Below are 20233 nucleotides of genomic sequence, written 5' to 3' on the forward strand. Positions count from 1 at the left end.
TGTGTGCTTGTTTGTATAGGGTGAGAAAGGGTGTGTATGTGTAAATGTATGAGAGCTTAAGTGTGTGTGTGGGCTTGTGTGCATTCGTGCGTTTGTGTGTGTGCGAGTGTGTGTGTGTGTGCATGCGTGCGTGCCTATTTTCTTCTCCAAAAGCACACTTGTATCAAGAAAATAAATGAAACAATAATACTCTCGACGAGGCAGAAAAGCAAAAACAACAATGATACTGTACTTCAGGAAATATCTCTATAACTTGCTGTAGAAGAATCCTCATTGAGACTGTTGATATAACATAGTAATCATTTTCAGTGACCTAACATCCACCTCAGAGTACAAACACATCTAAAAATATGCTATTCTTATATCACCAGCGCAAACACACTCTCAGCAAGCCAACTCATACAACAACAGGAGCCGCCGCTATTAGTAATAGCTTTTTTTATTCAGTCTTTTTCATGTTTTTTTTTTTTTTCAGATAGATCACATTGAACACAGCCTTTAGACAATAGCAGTTGAGATAATCCATACAAATGTATGTCTCTGGTTCTTTTCACCAGTTGCCCATCGTAGCGTGGAGCCCTATGGTGTTGAGATGTGGGGTGGTGTTGATGTGGGGGGAGTGGGGTTGGGGGGAGTGGGGTTGGGGGGTGGGGGGGGGGCGGCGGGGATTTAAACAAATGATGGGTGCCAGCTCTAGTTATGCTGTGTGTGTGTGTGTGTGTGTGTTTGTGTATGTGTGTGTGCCTGCATGTATGCCTCTGTGTGTGTGCATACTGTTTAACTATGTTTGTGTGTGTATCTACAAGTGTGTGTATGCATGTGTGTGGATAAGACAAATCCAGTGAGGTCTCTTTTCAATAGCTCTGTAAAAACCAACAGTCTCAGACGGGCCAAAAATACCCCTGTCTGACTAATGCAGCGATCAATCCTTCTGCATGCCCACAGAGTGTAATTAGACAATAATGAGGGACTGTACATTACGCTGGATCCCCAACTATCTGTTGACCTCAGCAACTTCTGCTCCATTAGACAGCAAATAGCCTGAGAGGGGAGAGAGAGAGGGGGCCGGGGCCATAAAGCATACCTTCCACTTCACTGGACCTCACAGCCCTCGTTTCATAACACAAGGTCTGCCAGCCCATGCAGGCCATAGAAACGCTACATACAGGAGAGGCAACACCATCAGAGGCAACAGCTGTTTAATAGGGGGAGTTTCTGATCTGTAATGCTATTTTCTATTTTCTATTCTATTTGGATGCCAGCCATGGCCTGATTTTAACAGAGAGAGAGAGAGAGAGAGTCCTGGAATGACCTCTTCATTGTTTATAACGTCTAAACGATAGAAGGGAACACAGCACTGGTTTAATGTGACAGTAGTGGATTACCACACAAGGGGGTTACAGAGTAGTTGGGAGGAAGCAATTCATTATAATTTTTTTTCCCCCCCGAAAGAGAGTGCTCAGGCCTAAAGAAGGCTCTCTCATACTCAGAGACAAATACACACACACACACACACACATACACACACACTCGCTCTCTTTATCTCTTTAACACACACACACACACACACAGACACACAACACACCCACACACACACACACACGTTGCATGCCATGAGCACTGTCGAAAGGCCATGAAAAATTATGGAATATGAAAAGAAAACAAACTGTGATGACAAGTGGAGAGTGTCAGCGTATGTCTGGGAATGCGGTTAACCTCTCTAGAAGTCTTTACGTCCCTTGAAGGTGCTGTTCATTTTAATGAAATGAATTGTGTTGTTGTGGTGCACTGATGGGGTGGGTGGAGGGGGGGGTGGAGGGTAATCGTGACACTGTTGAGGCATCATTTTGCTGTGGTGCTGAGATCAGAACTATACTCCGCACCGTGCCGTCGCACAGTTTCATTATTTGTCGCCGTTTGTGTTGTGAATGTCAGACATGTCAGACTTGTCACTGTGTTTAGAGAGAATGAAAAAATCTAATTTAGAAACGAACACAAAAGCGCTCCCTTCCAGCCCCCACCACAACCCCCCTCCCCCAACACACACACAGACACACACACACACACAAAACAGCCTCACTGCTACAACATAGATAAACCCACGGCACACAGAAGAAAGGAGAGGTTTTTAAAAAAAAAATACACCAGAGTAGTTTCTGTGTTCTCTCCTTTGAGGCTACGGATCAGACGACTAGGAGAGGAAAAATAGTCAAATAAATAAATAAATAAATAGTTGAGTGAATATGGCAGAGTAAAGGGGAAAATAAGAGATATGTCTTTATATTCTGCTGTGTTTACGAAGGAGGGACGTCTGTCGTTTAGCTGGCTCCCTGGCGTGGCAGTTTTACATGATACAATATTGAGTCAGTCTATTGACGGTTGGGACTGGTTTCTATCATTTGTGTTTCACTGGCTTTGCTGCCAAGAGGCCTATCACAATTCACCTCAGAAATACACCAGGAGCTGCTTTTCAACATACCAACTGCCATTCTCTCTCTGTATGGGCACCTCTCTTAGAAAAGCTTTGGCGGTTTCTGGCCAGGTCCACTCAAACTTGATTGACAACCTACTGTTCATCTTATTGTCATTGAATGTTAGAAAAGCATCTCCCCCTTCATTTTTTTCCAGACGGTATGTTCCGCAATGTTCCAAGATTTAAAAAATAAATATTTGTCATTTGATTTATTTTAAAAAGCTTCAAGGTGATCGCACTTGGTTAATACAAACCATGTTCCTCAACTCAAAGCAAAATCTCAATCCTAACTCTACAGCTAAAACATCAAAACGGAAAACGACAAGACTCAAAACATGATAAGATGTCAAGTTTCTCTCGAAGGTGCGAAAAACTTGTATGCGTATTTAACAGTGTAGTAATACATACAGTAAGAACATATAGACTACTCAAAAAGGAACCTTTTTTTGGTCCTTTATACAAAAACGCACATTCTTGTGGACCAGTGCTTCATAGTATAGTCACAAGCTCGACAGTAACAAGGAGCTCTCCTCAATGACAATAAGGCAGTTATATGATCATTGCCATGGTGACGACTCCACCTCAGATATGGCAGGTTTGTTTTTGAAAAGAAACCAAAAACCAAAATAAAACGGAACTCAAACAGTAACAACAGTAATAGTTGAAAGAAAATAGCTGCCTTGTAAAGATCTGGCTAAGTCGAAATGCTCAAACGCTTGTTTTGTAGTTGTACTGTGGTTGTTGCTTTTTTGTTGTTGTTGTGTTTGTTTGTCTTATAAATTTGCTGGCTCATCAAGCTTTGAACAGTTTATGGGAAGGAGTCCGTTAGACCGTGGGGTAGAAAAGACAGATGTCTCAAAGCACTGAAGCCAGCTGCAAGGACACAGAATATAGTAGAGAGGAAAAAACACCAAAGAAAAACCCAAACTAAATTAAACTCATAGAGTTCGACAGCTACTAAGGCAACAGTTGCCAAATACAATATAAGCCCATGTATATTGCAACACAACTATATATTAATTTAATAAAATACACAATATAGCTCTTGTACACGTAACAATTTGGCTCAAATGCACAGAAATCGCAGTAAAATCAATAAAAATATGTCATTATTTTTTTTGATGTAAACACATTAAATTGGATACATTTTGTATAGTGATAATGTGAAGGGACATTTCCTTTTTTTGATTTTTTTTGTTGATATTTTTCTTTGAAACAGTAGTGGCAGTGTCCATTAGCAGTTCTTTGAATAAATATCTCACCATCCACTGCCCCAGTAGGACACCATTTTCAAATCAATGTTTTTCCATTTCTTTCTCTTTTTTTTTTGTCTTTTTTTTTTTTTACAAAATGTATAAATATTTTGTTAATATCTGGACACTATACATGAGTTCATACATATATTCATCTATATATTTATATAGATATATCTTTTCACAGTTGAGGAAAGATGTCCCTTTTATACAAGATTGTGATTGCCTTCGGGCATGGTCAGACAAGTGGACTCACTGTACATGAGGGACAGGGAGTCAAAGATGATGATATACATGAATAATGCGCTTACACAAATGGCCGTGTGTGTGTGTGTGTGTGTGTGTGTGTGTGTGTGTGTGTGTGTGTGTGTTACGGCCTCACCAGTCTGTAATGTTACATGTGAATGTTTAAATACAGGGGGCAGGAGGACACAGCTTACACATGTGACTATAAATGACAGGTGAAACATGGTTACACTGTTTAATAAGCCTCCCCCATCAAGATAACTCACATCCCAACTCCATCCCCAACCCAACCCCACACGAATCCCTGTTGACCTAAATGACCAACCTCTCCTGTTTAAGATACAGTATCCTTTGCACTTCAAACATCAATATTACAAAGTCAGAAAAGATACAATGTTTTTTTGTCTCTCTCTGTGGTCTCGACCACAGGGGTCCGGACCGCCTCTGAGTTTCTGTTCCGATTGTCATATTAGATCATAGACCTCCTTCTCCGGGCCAGTGGCGACCGAGCACACTTCACACACACCCACACACACGCGGGTGTGGAGGGATTTCACTAGCAGACAAGACCATGAACACACTTATGAGCTGGTGGGCACTTGAATAAAAGCTTGCGAGAAGCCAGAAGCCGGCAGCGGCTTCTGCCATTCATTAAGAATCCAAAAGAGAGTCAAAGAATTCAAACAGAATTCAGCTATTCATGTTTTTCATTCTTTTATGGAGTTTAGTGTTGTTGTTGTTGTATTTGTTGTTGTTGTTGTTCGCAACAAAGTCGGCACCACAACATCCAGATATTGTCCTTCCATAGTCATTTCCTTTCAACACCAACAACGACCTCATCATTAAGAGGCCATTTTGTCTTGTTTGGTGGCAGTCTTAGGAGACCGAGTTTCCTCCCCCCCCTTTCCTCTTTCCCGCCTCTCTCTTTCTACCATGTCACTTCCTGATGGGCGTGGCCTCGCTGCCTCTACAGTCCTGCAGCAGTTTGTCGATGTCCCTCACCACCTGATCAGCGTCCATGCCGTGGTGCCCATCGCGGCCCAGGTCTGACCCGGCTCCGCCATGCTCCACCATGTCCAGCACACAGTCCATCTCTCCTCCTCCTCCTCCCCCGGCCTCCTGGCTGATCCTGGAGCGGGCCTCTGCCAGAACCTTGGCCACGGGGTCAGAGGGCATGGTCGTGTAGACGTGGTGGGGGTCTCTGCTCTGTTTGTTGGGGGACAGGTACTGTCCGTCTGGGGGTCCGTAGTGGCAGGAGCTGGAGCTGGGCTTGCTCTCGGCCCCGTCGGCAGGGCTCTTGGTGGAGGAGCAGGGGGAGGAGGTGGAGCAGCCCTTGGTGGGGCTGTTGGAGGCGGAGGGCACCTCCTGGAGGAGGGGGCTGAGGGCGCGCTTGGCCTTCAGGTAGGGCTTGACGTTGGCCACCAGGATGGTGTGGTCGCGGCGCTCCTTGCCGAAGGTGCAGAAGGTCTTCTTGCCGTTGGGGTTGATGGTCTCGTAGGTCTCTGTTTCCACGGCGGCCTCCATCCCCGCTGGCACGAAGAGGTTGTTGCGGTAGTCGACGCCCTCGGCCTGGTTGCCCCCGGCGCCGGCGGGGAACTGGGGCATCCAGCAGCGGTCGGAGTGACCTAGGACACGACACTCGTCTGTGCAATTAACACAGTCCTCGTCTGCAGAGAGAGAGAGAACCAGAGAAAAGACAGAGAGAAAAGAGAAAAAAGGAGAGTCAGTTATGCACAGTGAATTACTCCTCTCTCAATCTGCTCCAATAGTGTTCCATCCACTGTTACACAGAGCCTGCTGCGGTGCCACTGTCATAAAGCAGGCAGGGAGCCAAAGGACAGGACCGGACAGATAGCCTTGTTGGAATGACCCAACTGTGTGTGGAAACGAAAGCCAGATATCAGGACACACACACACATACACACATACACACACACACACACACACACACACACACACACAGATTAACAGAAATAGAAAAGGCTGAAACAGAGTAATTATATAAAGAGGAAGACCGTGTGTGTCCAGGGGACTAGGAGACACCAGCTGGCTGAATAGACATTTTCCATCGCCATGATCAAGGGGATGGCAGCGCATAAGGGAGAAGCTCAAAAATACCCAACTAAGGGGAGAGGGGGAGGGAGGGAGGGGGGAGAGAGAGAGAGAGACAACAACAACAGTTGAGTTTTGGCAAAGGAATGGCTGCCGTTATCATAAATTTATGTCACTGAGCTTTGAAGCCCTCCCCAGGCATAGCAGCCCGTGTAGCCACGCCAAGCATCCCCTGTGTGTGTGTGTGTGTGTGTGTGTGTGTGTGTGTGTCTCTCTCTCTCTCTCTCTCTCTCTCTCCCCCTTTCATCTCGATTCAGAAGAAACCCCACTCTGGATTACGATGGGATGGTATTGATGTGTGTGTCAAATGGATCCAGAACTGGGGTAAAACATAACAACACATTTTTTATCTTTGGAAACAGGATGACAATATCAGACAAACCCAACAAACTGAGCAGTTGCTGTCCTGCTAATGTATGTCTCTCTCTGTCCCAGGTGATGCACAGCTAAAACAGGAGGGAGACTGCTATATTGCACACACACACACACACACACACACACACACACACACACACACACAAACGCACGTATGCACACACACACAGAGAGAGAGAGAGAGAGATGTTTTATTTATTATATATAATCACTTTTTTTCTATTTAACACCACCAACTCTGACACAACATGCACCTAACCAGCACCCTCATCTAGACAATGCCTCTCCTATAATGTCATCTGGCTACAGACAGTACGCACTCCATCTCTCCTCCCTTTCATCTGCATCTGTTCCAGTCCCAGACTTGGTGACACATTACACTAATTGCACTTTTGTTATAGGTGTTGCGACACAGCACTCTATTGGTATCCTCCGAGGCAGGGCTTTTGAAGAGAGAGTGTTATTTCCCTCCTAAACAGACTCAAATCCTCCTTCTTGTTTTCTCCGAGGTAGAAACGAACATCCCCATTATCCCCAAAAAAACAGGCTGACGAGACTTTGTGTTCCCGTGTCAGGGAAAAAAACAGCTGATTCTGCACCACTCTTAGCCTTGCAAACAATAGCAAGAGAGAGAAAAAACACATAAAAAAAACACACAGACACCCACACCCACCAACCACTACAAAACACACAATAGATGAAAGCATTTAGATAGGGGAATTCTCACTGTTGAGGGAATTGGCTAGCACAGCTATTTGGAAGCTCTGCCTGCCATCAACACAACAACAACCAGGTGGCCATGGTTAATGTGGAATGACAGACTTTTAGCCTTGTTTAGTGCCCCCCCCAACCTGCCCCCCCCCCCCTCCTTCCTCCAGACAGTAGAATAGAAGGAGTACTAGGGAGAAACACATGGAATGAGAGGAGAGCAGCTACACTGAAGGTTATACAGCATCCACACATGCAGTATAGTGATAAAATTAAGAAGATAATGAAATGCAAGCCACCTCGACAGTAAGTGTGTGTGTGTGTGTGTGAGAGCAGAGAAGAGGACACATTTCAATTGTAATAGTGTATTCTATTCTATTCTATTCCATTCCATTCCATTGTCCCCTCTGTCTCTCTGAGCATTACACCTGTTCATCTAAACACGCAATAAACAGATAAACATGGTGGTGTTTATCTGAGCTCCGCCGAGCCCCGCGCGTCTCTCCTCAGAAAAGAAATGATCAACACCTGACCTTCTAATCATCATTAATCTCCAGTGGCATCTTCATTCCACACTCATTACAGCTTCATACTTGACGTCGGCTCACACCTGATACTTGTTATGAGAAAAGAGTGCCTAGACGCCTCTACTGTACAAACACGTGTTTCATAATGTTCCTCGTTCCGTTCCACTCCATACATTATAATGAGCCCGTCCTCCGGTTTCTACCTCCCCCAACCTCCCCATCTAAATGTCATAGCCACTGCTGTTGTCCCAGAAACAAGCAGTTGTTTAAGACACTATGAGTTTGCCAGCCAACCAAAAGTACCCCCTAGGGGCGTGTATTTAAGGAGGGAGACACAAAATGAGAGTAACCGTTTGGTCTCGCAATTGCCTTTGCAATTACTTTGTCTCGACTCGAGACAACCATTAGCAGTAATGTCTGTAAGACAAAGTTACGAACTTGTAAACTTAACAAACACTGAGTCCTTAACATAACATATCATTGAATGGCAAAGGGTTTCTTCACCACACACTGGACATTGACACAGCGGTTTTCTCGATGTAAGATGTCCGGCTGAGTGGATATGCTTGAGCGGGTCTTGGCGGAGCTGTCTGAGCCGTGTAGGTCAGCAGCATACGCTCTCTGGGGACGCCTCCCTAAGCCTGAGAGATGAGGCTAAGACTTCACAAATGTTTGAGGAAGGCCAAACAACACTGCCAACGAGAGGCAGACATCTCCCATGGCGAGCACTCATCTGGAGAGAGAAGAGAGAGAAGAGAGAGAAGAGAGAGAGAGAGAGAGAGAACGGAAGGCAAGATGGAGCAAATTGAAATAGTGCGTAGGCGAGCAGAGTGAACATACTGTACACCCACATACACACGGAGAGAGAGAGAGAAGGTGTGTGTGAGAGAGAGAGAGAGAGAAGGTGTGTGTGTGAGAGAGAGAGAGAGAGAGAGAGAGAGAAAGAGAAAGAGAGAGAGACAAACAAACCCGAGCACACAGATCAAATGGTTTAAACGATGATGCTTATGTACACAGCAGCATCAACCACTATGCTGCGAACCCAGGCTTGTGATAGCAACTCCACCACTATCCACTATCCACTCCACCATCAATCACTGAGGACAGACTATTTTACCGCAGCCTAGCCCAGAGTAGACCAGTCGTTTACACACACACACACGCACACACACACACACACACACACTTACACACACACACACACACACACACACACACACACACACAACTGTACGAGCCGTATACACAGACAATTAAATCTGCATCCCTCTGTCTCTCTCTCTCTCTCTCTTTCTCACACACACACACACACACACACACACACACACACACACACACACACACACACAGGGGATTGTCCATTCACAGAGCGCATATTAAGGCATTAATAATCCATGCAGACACATTTCTATGCATTTAGTCGGAGGGAACCTCTTATGGATTATTCATGTCTGCGCCAAACAGCTCGACCTTGAGGCACTCACCTCATATCTATGACTAACAATATGACATATGAGACCCCCAATGACATTATTCTCTCTCTCTCTCCCTCTCTCTCCTTCTCACAGGGTGTCAAGGAGAGGGGAGAGGGCACAACATAACCAGAGACAAACAAACAAGAAAACACATTTTCTTTTAAACTCGAAAAAACCCATGAAAACCCATTGTTCATGAGCTGTTGTTGTAGCCTGGGAAGTGCCAGACAGCAACTCTCGGAGTGACAACAGGGCAGGGGCTAGCATTTTAACCTAGCACTCTGAGGTGAAGCGATTTTCTAAAAAGCACGGTGAGTGAGTGGTCTTTTTTGGGGGGGTCATAATTGCAGCCGAGCACTTACACAGAAGGGAGGTTTAGAGAGGTAACATTCTGCTCTGCTGTTTCGCTCTGTCTGCTTTATGTGATTTTCACCAGCACAGGGAAGAGAACGAAGGCTGAGCAGAATAGAGAAGCTTGGGTGTGTATTTAATGTGCAAACAGGGGCCTTAAGCAGCTACAGCCAAATCTTTTATTAGTATCTCATTTTTCAACCTCACCTCCGCCTTTACTGTACACACACACACACACACACACACACACGTCCCACACACACACACACACACACACGTCCCACACACACACACACACACACACACACACACGTCCCACACACACACACACAGACATTGAGTCTCGAACTTTGCCATTTGTGAAATGTCACAGAGGAAAAGTCTTATGAAGGTGAGATTAAAAAATCTTCAACAGCCCACAGGAGCGAAACAAAAACAATAATAAGAACACCAGCCGAGATTTCTGGTATTCTTTATCTTTGTGGTCTATTAAACCTTTAGGCACACACACACACACACACACACACTTCTCTCCACAGAGGTAGGTAATCTTAACTAGACAGTCAGACACATCAACACTAGCTTCTCTTATCGACATGGACTATCTGGACCTCTTCCATGGCAGTCAGGAAAGCAAACAGGCCCAGATTGAAGAGACTGTCCTCTGCCTCCCAGCCAGCCAACCCCTGGGCTCACTCCAAAGGAACAAAATGTCTCCTGTTTTTATTCACACAACACAACACAACACAACCCACAAGGAACTCACACAAGACAGGACACACTGAGTCAATGCTGCATTTTCACACGCTGTTCACTCTCCTGTTTGGTGGTGATGGAGGTGTTTGTCTGTGTGTGTGTGTGTGTGTGTGTGTGTGTGTGTGTGTGTGTGTGCGTGTGTGTGCGCGCGCATGGTGTGATTGCATTTGCATGTGTGTGTGTGTGTGTGTGTGTGTGTGTGTGTGTGTGTGTGTGTGAATAAAGGACAACTTGATTTCCCTGAACATCACCCATGCCCCCAGGCATCTGGCCCCCTGGCCTGAACACACCCGTCCTCTCCCCGCTTTATTACCCCGCACTGTGATTAATGTCTCTCCATCACTGGCAGAGGGAGGGAGGGAGGGAGGGGGGGGAGGAAGGAGGGAGGGATAGGGACAGGAGCTGGGCTAGCAGCAGGCGTATGACAGGCCAGCAATATAGAACGCGTTGTGCTGATTAGAAGATTAGCAGTGTGGTACTGTTAGCAATGCTAGCATCATAAGTGCAGCAGATTAGCAGTGTGTTGGCTCACTAACATGGTTCATATTCAAGTCATTGTTATTTTTGTAGGTTTGTAGAAGAGTAGGTATAGGATCTGGATATGTAGCTATTTAGCAAGAAGCCCAGTGGCAGCTAGGTCTGTAGCAGCGTGTGTGTGTGTGTGTGTGTGTGTGTGTGTGTGTGTGTGTGTGTGTGTGTGTGTGTGTGTGTGTGTGTGTGTGTGGGTGTGGGTGTGTTCCCTCTGACTTAATGCATAGAAATGTGTCTGCATGGATTATTAATGCCTTAATATGCGCTCTGTGAATGGACAATCTCCTGTGTGTGTGTGTGTGTGTGTGTGTGTGCGTGTGCGTGTGCGTGTGTATGCATGTGCTAGGAGGGCAGCTGGATGGGGCTCCTAGGGCATCTGTGAAAGACCCTGGCTGCACATGCTCACCTGAAGAGAGGGGGGGGGGGGGGGGGGGGGGGCGGGTTTGGGGGAGAATGACACACACACACACACACACACACAGCGCTCCACCCCCACATGCCTGCCTGCCTACGCCCTGGAGCTCTCTCTGCAAATCAGAGCGACTAAATATTTGGACGTAGCCAGACAGGCTGTTTCCCTTGGTTTCAGAATAACTGCTAGCAGTCGATAAACACCTCACCTGGTCCCCAGGCTCCAGTTGCTAGTGCAGAAAGCCTAGTAACAGTCAAGGGCTTAGAGGATTTACTGGCTAACATAGTCATCAATTCAAAATCGGAGCGAATCACGAAACTGTTTACGCAGACGGTGTTCAGTCCTGCAGATGCTATTATAGCTAGATTGTTGAGCGTGGTCAAATATTTGAATTGAATCTTCGAGACGTGTACTGGAAGCCACGTGGCGTACGTGACCGGTCGCTAATACAGCTGCAAAACGTTCAATAAATCTTCTAACCTGCGCTATTTTTCACACTCTCTCCATTTCTGGGACGATGGGGAAGGCGTGATAATGAACAGGATGAGGGCGAGTTGGTGTGTGTTTGCGTCTCCGGTGAGGAACGCAGCACACTGGGGGAGGTTCGAGTCCGGGTGGCGCTAGACGGTGATCGACTGAGAGATCAGCCAATTAAAATCAGCCGCTGTTTCATCCACTCCTGCCATAGGCTTCCAGTCAAGAGCTGCTGAGAGACCTCTCGCCAGAGAGAGAGACCTGGCTGGTGGGCGAGATTAATAAAGTAGTTAAAAACTACACGACCAGCCCCTTGACGTATTCCCATCTGATTGTGAGTTAAGATTACAAAGTACATTTTAATGCTGCAGGTAATATACCATTAGTCTAACAGTGAGTCATGATTACTGTATAATTATACCATGCTCAGGGGTATAGATAGAGCTGTTGAACATGCACTCCACAGTGCAGTAGCTGGTATTGCCAGGTGCTTGTGTGTGTGTGTGTGTGTGTGTGTGTGTGTGTGTGTGTGTGTGTGTGTGTGTGTGTGTGTGTGTGTGTGTGTGTGTGTGTGTGTGTGTGTGTGTGTGTGTGTGTGTGTGTGTGTGTGTGTGTTTGATTCCAGTCTGCCGTGGGTGGCTTTGAGCCATTAGAATGATACCGTGACGGGATCACCGTCGAGGCTCCTTTTATCTCGGCGGGACGTCGCAGAATACCGATACTCAACGGGGACGCTGCTGCCGCGACGACGGGCAACACACCACAGCCCAGCGCAGCCTTAACTAAGCCAAGGACAAATGTCTTTCCATCAAACATTTCCTTTCATTAAGCATTCTCTTCTAACCAGCAGGACAGCTAACGCCTGGCTAAGTTGTTCAAAGACAAATCCTGAGGGGAGTGTATTATAGGAGAGGAGGAGGAGGAGGAGGAAAGAGGGAGAACCCCCCCCCCCCCCCCCACATACACACACACACACACACACACACACACACACACACATACACCACACATACACGCACACATACACGCACACGCACACCATCAAACCCAAACAAACAACCAAACAAAGCAAAATCAATGTGTGTGTATAGAAAGGCTTGCGTTGTGGGTCTGGAGCGGGGGAGGGGGGAGGCTGGAGGGAGTGGGTCGATGGGTCCCCCGTTATACAGAGTCAGTGGGGTAGCTGAGTTTCTAAGGTGTCTCGCCCTCCGTCTCTTTCACCAGCCAATGATTTGTCTAGAAACAACACTTCTCATTCAATACACCAAACTCCTCTGTACTGCCCCTGACCTTCTAAAGGAGCATAAAAGGGTAAAGTGTGTGTGTGTGTGTGTGTGTGTGTGTGTGTGTGTGTGTGGGTGGGTGGGTGTGTGTGATAGCTGTGTGGCGAAGATGGTGCTACTAAAGTATTGAAATGTGTGTGTGTGTGATAATTTCCTCTATCGATCTCATTGCTCATATGAGGATATGTCGACATGTCGGAGCCACCCTAACCTTCATGTACGCAAGGGAAGACCCTGGAGGGCAACACATTCATACCCCACAATGGCTACAGGCCACAGTGTGGTGATGCAGGCAACCTGAACTGTTGACCTGGACTATTATAGGATCTGATTGATGCTACCATACCGTCATTTGGTCATGTTTACCGCGTTTGACCTCCAAATGCTGGGAGCCTCGCTCCCAATTAAACAAACAAAAGGCACAGTGAGCCGACCGAAAAACGAAACGAAAGGCGGCTTTGAAACCAGCGTGTGAAAGAAAACACACAACACGGAACTCACAACGGTTTCACCCCTTATCTGTTGAACTTCATAACATCGGCCTTGGAGAACTGGTTTGACATCCACCCTAACCGCCATGGGAACTCACCGGTAGTGCTGAGGGAAGCGAGACCATGTTTACATGTTCTCAGTCAGATAAACGTTATTGGAGACCAACCGCTGTAACAACAGCACTCAAAACCATTCCCGTTTGACGACAAAACGCCTAGTAGTTTGTTGCACTAAGGCTATAGGAGATCTTATCTGCCTGCCACAATAAGGCTGTACAACTCCTCCTCTGGCTGGCTCCATCGGGGTGATCAGAGTCAGGCTGAGGGATGTTAAATCATACTGGACATCATGTTTCAGATGTCTATTTTAGTTTTATTAGTTTTATTCTATTATTCTATCGTCACTTTATTTAGTTGTTGTTGTTTGTGATGTGAGCTGCTGTAACGCCTTAATTTCCCCTCAGGGAATTAAATCTATCTATCTATCTATCTATCTATCTATCTATCTATCTATCTATCATTCTCTCTAGACATTCTTCAATGCATTTAGTACCATTCACTGCATACTTGTAGAGTGGCATGTCGTATTGAAGATAGTGCAGATAGCACTAAAAGGCATATAATGAGTATCCCAAGGTGCTGCTCTTTCCTCTTCTGAGAGAGGTGGGGAAAAAGACCTTGAGCCCGCTCCATACCGGTGACTAAACACACTGTGGTGTAATATTTCAAATCTCCTCTGGCTACCACCTTGTTTTCTTCTAAAGCACTTCTAATGGCTCAACAATTGCCGGCATGCCATCAGTGGAGACAAACACAGAGAGAGAGAGAGAGAGAGAGAAAGAGAGACAACAACAGGTAGGCAACAACAACAGAAACACTAGGATCTGGCCAGCCACATGCCAGGACCCAGCAAGCACCTTTCCTTTCATCTGTATCATAAATATTCAACAGTCAACGGCGGCAGGTTGGCATACACACAGGCACACACACACACACACACACACGCACAGACACAGGCACACACACACACACACACACGCACAGACACAGGCACACACACACACACACACACACACACACACAGGCACACACACACACACACACACACACACACACACACACACACACACACAGTTGCAGAGCTGCTCCTTTCTGTACCTGGCTGGCGTCGCAGGAAGGAATGGGGGACGGATGGACGAGTGGGCTTATTAGAAGACGAGGCGCGAAGCATCAGCTAATCCTCCGTTTCCTCTAAGCCTTTGTAATTAGGACATGGGGGATTGGACCGCACCAGGGCTGGCTCTGCTCTGCTAGCGGTTTTTGTTTCTTTCTCCTCTCTTTAGCCTGTGTGTGCGTGTGTGTGTGTGTGTGTGTGTGTGTGTGTGTGTGTGTCTCAGAGTGTGTCACCTGCAGCTGTAGAGAGCAGGGCCAGGCACTGCTCAGAGGATAAACCCTGTGCTGAGACTGTGACTCCATGGGGCTGTATGGGATAATAGAGACCTGAAACCGACATGCACAGGTGTGTGTGTGTGTGTGTGTGTGTGTGTGTGTGTGTGTGTGTCTGGGGTTTTGTTTCCAGCTGCCGCAGATTCATCTCCTCAATACAAGAATCCCACTAAGAAGAGACAGAGCAGGGGAAGAGGAGAAGAGGAGAGGAGAGAAACTCTGTCCGTTCCTGTGCTTAATTGCGTTAATCTCCCCTTCTCTCCCACTAGGCAGTTTGAGAGGTGCCTTGGCCCGGTTGAGACCCAGTAAGCTGAAGATGAGGAGGCAGCCTGTGCCTCTACCTCTGTCTCCTCAGCTATTGTCATTGCAAGGGTATTAACCGTTAAGCCTGGGAAATCTAAGACTCACCTACTAATTAAAACCTCTCATTCCACTGCTTGATAACAGAATTTTCCATCAGAAGGGAAAATAGGCTTAAAAAACACTAGTGGGTAGAAGAAAAAAAAGCTTTTGTTTGGAACTCACAGAGGGTCATCATTTGCACAAAACGGGCCAGGGTTCTGCAGCTCGCTCTCTCTCTCTCTCTCTCTCTCTCTCTCTGGCATGGGGGAGATTATTCCTAAACTGATTGGATTTTCTCCATCACCTTTTTATCTAAGCACAAATACACACGCATGCACTCACGCACGCAGGCACACACACACTCTCACTCACACAAACACACACACACACACACACACGCACACTAGTCTCACATAGGGCCTAAAACACAAGGGATAAACAGATTAGCAGAAACTTTACTCTGACAATTCCAACATGACTCATCGTGATAACAAGAAGATCCACCAGCTATCATACAATCCTTTCAGAAATGACACTTTTCAAATCAAGCTCCCAAGTCTTCCCCGGTCAAAGCCTAGTTTTTCCAACAATTGGATTCATTCGAGACATTGTGAGTTTCATTCTGAGTGTTGAAGTAATCAGTCCCCAGTGTCCTGTGATGGGGATTAGAAGCGTGTCAATTCCCCTCTGTCCCTCCGGAAGGCTCCGGAACCCTTTGGGGACGCACGAGGCGCGGAGTTGACTAAACAGACGCTCCATTTGCCTGATCTCTCATTAATTTACTTTTGCTGCGTTATCCCTCCTCTCTCTCTCTCTCTCTCTCTCTCTCTCTCTCTCTCTCTCTCTCTCTCTCTCTCCATCACTTGTTTTTCTGTGTATCTCATCTCCACTCGCAAAGTAATTGACTTCTTTTCCGGCCCATTACAGTTGCTAAAGAACAAGAAGGGGGGAGGGAGGGGGAGGCAAAGGGTGAGATGGGGGAGAGGAGGGGACTTCTACCAGATAACGTGTGACCTTTTGATGAAGGACCCCTGCTGTGCCTCTGTCTGACAGAGAGTAAAGAGAGAGAGAGAGAAAGAGAGAGAACAAGAGAGGAAAAGCATATAAATAACCAGAACAGCGATAAATTGCAGTTACAGGAGAGAGACAGACAGACAGACAGACAGACAGACCAAGTGAATAATATACATAGATATTTCCATGTGATTACTTTATGGAAAATGTACGCAAAAGCTCCTGGATGTGATGTCATACTGGTACATTATATTGTCTCTAGCCTTTTTTTCCTCTCTGTTTTTATTCTTTTTTCCTGGAAAGCATCAATGTATTGTGTGCTATATAAAAATAACATTTGATTTGATTCGATTAGATTTGATTTGATTAGATTATTGCCAGCCTAAGCCTTCCACCCCCGTGGTCTGAGCAGAGACCCGGTGAGCCCCCCACCTCCATCCAGGTACCACACTGCCCTGAGCAGACAGACAGAGACAGTGATGCCCTTCAATCTGACTCTCTCTCCCTCCATTATCCCCTGCTTCCTCTGCTCTCCACACGTAGCCCTGCTGAAGGACCCATCGCCTAGGCAACAGCCGGCCTGTGCATGGAGGTGGAGGTGGAGGAGAGGGCAGGCCGACTGCGGTGAATGAGCTCTCTGAGATTCCAAATGGTGTGTGTGTGTGTGTGTGTGTGTGTTTGACTGCCACGCCCCACACTCCTTAAGGATGTACATATCTGCTCTGTGTGGAGAGGCCTCTACAGAGAGGACACTGTCCAACCACGACCGCCAGGACCTCATTGAGACGGCAAACACAGTAGGGAGCCATGCCACTCATTCCCCATTCAATCAGAGTTGTCATAGAAACCCTGGGGGGGGGGTTCAATACGTTCTTGAAGTGTTCTAGAGGCGACATCTTTGGAAAAGCTGAAGTACCTGGTAATGGCCATCTGAACAGGGATGAGAGACTTTTAAAGGGATGGTGCACCATTTTGAATGAAACCCGGTATATCTTTCTACAGCTTTATATTGAACTATCCCTTTAAGGCAGCACATAGTAGTGTGTTGTGTCTCAATAGGATTCATATGGAAGCTCACCGTCAACACAGGAGGAAAACTCCCCCAATAAAAGGACTGTATACTACAGTGTGATCAATTCTGCCAATGAGCTGGCTGGGCTTTGACAGCTGTATTGGCCGGTGCTGAGTGCAGGCTAAGTGGGGAGGTGGAGTGGAGGGCAGCAGAGAGGCAGGGTCTGGTCGATGGTGTCCAGTTTCTACGCCCCGGGCCTTACACACTTAGGGAGTTAACTGACACACTCTGCCAGACCGGCCCACCCTGCCCCCCCCCCCCCCCCAAGCAGTGCCTACCCCTCTAACCCTCTCGTCTGCTGCCTCTACTATCAGAGCCTCTGTCCGTGCCAGACGGCTCTGCCACGCTTTGAGTTTCAGCACATTGGTTTAGCATCGATGTTCCGGAGATCTCTCCTTCTCATATCGGTGTTCTGCTGTCTAGACTCTCAGTTGTTTATGAACATATAGATATACACAAACACTTTCATCTCTTCATAAATATGATTGAATTAAAATCAACTATTTGACGGGGGATGCAATAACTGCCTATTAGGCCAGACGATGGGGGGGGGGGCGGCGGCGGCGGGGGGGCGGGTTAATCATTTAAATTGTATTTTCCTTCTCAAAATCATTCATATTTTCATATTTTCTGTCTCCCCCTGTCTCTCGCTCCCTAGTCTGGTGGTGGTTATGAGACTGGACTGGAAAACAGTTTGGGTTCAAGTCGAGGCCAGCGCAATAAAACCACAAATAAAGAGATAAATATGCTACGGCCACGGTACATTATAGAGGGAAAAAAATATGTGTATTGAACATTGAGGGGGATGAAACGAAAATATAAATGAAAAAAAAATAACCCTCTGCAATCCACATCTCCAATTTCGATGAGGCCGATTTTAAGATTAGGGACAAAGATTAAGAGGTTTACACGGGATAAGGATGGGATTATACGAGCTCAGAGATGTTAAATCACAGATCAGAGGATTGATCAAAACACCTGCGCTGTAAACCACCTCATATGACACACGGGTGTCACTGTCACCGCCCTCCACCGCAACAGCCGGACAGGACGGCCACGCCATCATCAAAAACAACAACAACAACAACAACAGCAACAGCAACAGTATCTCTGTGGTAACAGAAGTGACACGGTGTTCCTGAAGAGAAGCATGTGTAGTTTAAAGGCGGCCTCTCTGCAGTAAATCCATTAGACAGGGGATTAATGACAGAGAGATCCAGAGGGGCCTGGTCACCCAATCACAGTTTAGGCCCAGATAACATCACCATCACTGGCTGACTGAAACACAGAACACCAGCTTACTCTGCATGATACGGTGTCCAGTATTAGTATAGTGTTCCTAATAAAGGGAGGCCCTACCCAATATTAGTATAGTGTTCCTAATAAAGTGCTCTGTGAGTGTACATGCTGTAGAGCTCTTCAGATTTACTGCCTCCCAGCTACAATGAGCTCCATGCAAATAGACTCATGCAAATGGAGATGTGGGTGAGCCTCATGTGCTGTGTCTCTGCTGCCTTTTGAGGAACATAGGAGAGGAAAAAATCACAATGAATCTGACATTCTCTGGACAGACACACACGGCCTATCCCTAACCCCAACCCCCACTCCCAACCCTCCCCACCTGCACCTGTCTTACAGTATATATATATGTGTGTGTGTGTGTGTGTGTGTGTGTGTGTGTGTGTGTGTGTGTGTGTGTGTGTGTGTGTGTGTGTGTGTGTGTGTGTGTGTGTGTGTGTGTGCGTGCGTGTGCGTGCGTGCGTGCGTGCATGTGTGTGTCTCTGTTAGGTCCTGTTCTCCTCACTGTCTTTTTCAATCTGTCCTACACACACACACACACAGCCCATAACCCCACCGGGCCTCCAGCACCAGCCCAGGTGCAGATGGACCTGAACCACTGGGTGGAAAACGCTGGATGACAGGCATTCTGGTACCTTGCGATTGGTCAGTGAACAATGAGGAACATTCCACAAGCACTTGTCGTGTTGATGCAACAGCTGGGTGCCAACACCAGACGCTATAGAGGGGGATGGAGGGAGAAGGGAGGGGGAGACAGGGAGGGAGAGGAGGAGGAAACCGGGCGGAACGTCTGGAAATTCAAGCTCAAATGAGATTCTGCCAGTCTGCGTTGCAGTCTCCCAAACAATTCTGAGTAACAAGACAACAGAGAATGACTCACAAAGAAAACAACACAAACAAAAGTTAACGGTAGGCTTCAACGACGGTTAGAGTCAAGTGTTCCAAATCCACCACATGATATTTGTCAAATGCAGTATCTCTGTAGAACAGGAATGTTGTTGATGTGTACGTGGACAATAAGTGGATATAACGGCATAGCTACTCAGAGTGAGCCCTGATAGAAAAGGGAAAATGGAGGCAAAGTCACCTGCTTTTCAAATGTCTTGAATTCTGATGGCCGTTGCCTAGCTACAACCACACAGTATGTGTTATTTCTTTCTTCTGTTGCTTGTGAGTGATTTTCTCTCTCTCCTCTCTCACCCATCCCCACCCCATCCCCACCCCATCCCCACCCCACCCCACCTCCCCCCACTCTCCCCACATGCATCCTGAGCAGCATTATCACAATCTCTGACTAGATTATCCCCCAGCTAACTCCTTCATCCCCCTGGGGGGGGGGGGGGGGGGGGGGGGGGGGGGGGGGGGGGTCGCTGGGGTCGCTGCTCTGATCACCCAGATTTCCTCTTTTTTTTAATCAAGGCAGATTCCGACCACCTCCACACACAGATGGCTAACAGTTTTCAAGGGATGAGAAGCGAATGTGCGTCATGCCATCCAGAGCAGCCCCCCCCCCCCCTTCATATGACCCCAGCGCAATAATATCAAACTATTCTCCAGAGCTTACTTCTACACATCACATCTCTCCTCATCCCC

The 20233-nt window shown here is 46.9% G+C and overlaps 1 protein-coding gene across 2 annotated transcripts in view; it reads right to left on the bottom strand.

Moving 5' to 3' along the window:
• Nucleotides 1–485: 485 nt before the first annotated feature.
• pcdh17 (protocadherin 17) overlaps nucleotides 486–20233 on the bottom strand; it is a 58617-nt gene continuing 38869 nt past the window's right edge. For both annotated transcript variants that reach the window (XM_083691182.1, XM_083691181.1), the window contains exon 5: nucleotides 486–5639. In XM_083691182.1, the coding sequence (XP_083547308.1) occupies nucleotides 4909–5639 (731 nt within the window). In that variant the 3' untranslated portion in view covers nucleotides 486–4908. The remainder of the gene's footprint in view (nucleotides 5640–20233) is intronic.

The sequence above is a fragment of the Argentina silus genome (genome assembly GCF_951799395.1).
Source record: "Argentina silus genome assembly, chromosome: 19".
Classification (NCBI taxonomy): Eukaryota; Metazoa; Chordata; class Actinopteri; order Argentiniformes; family Argentinidae; genus Argentina; species Argentina silus.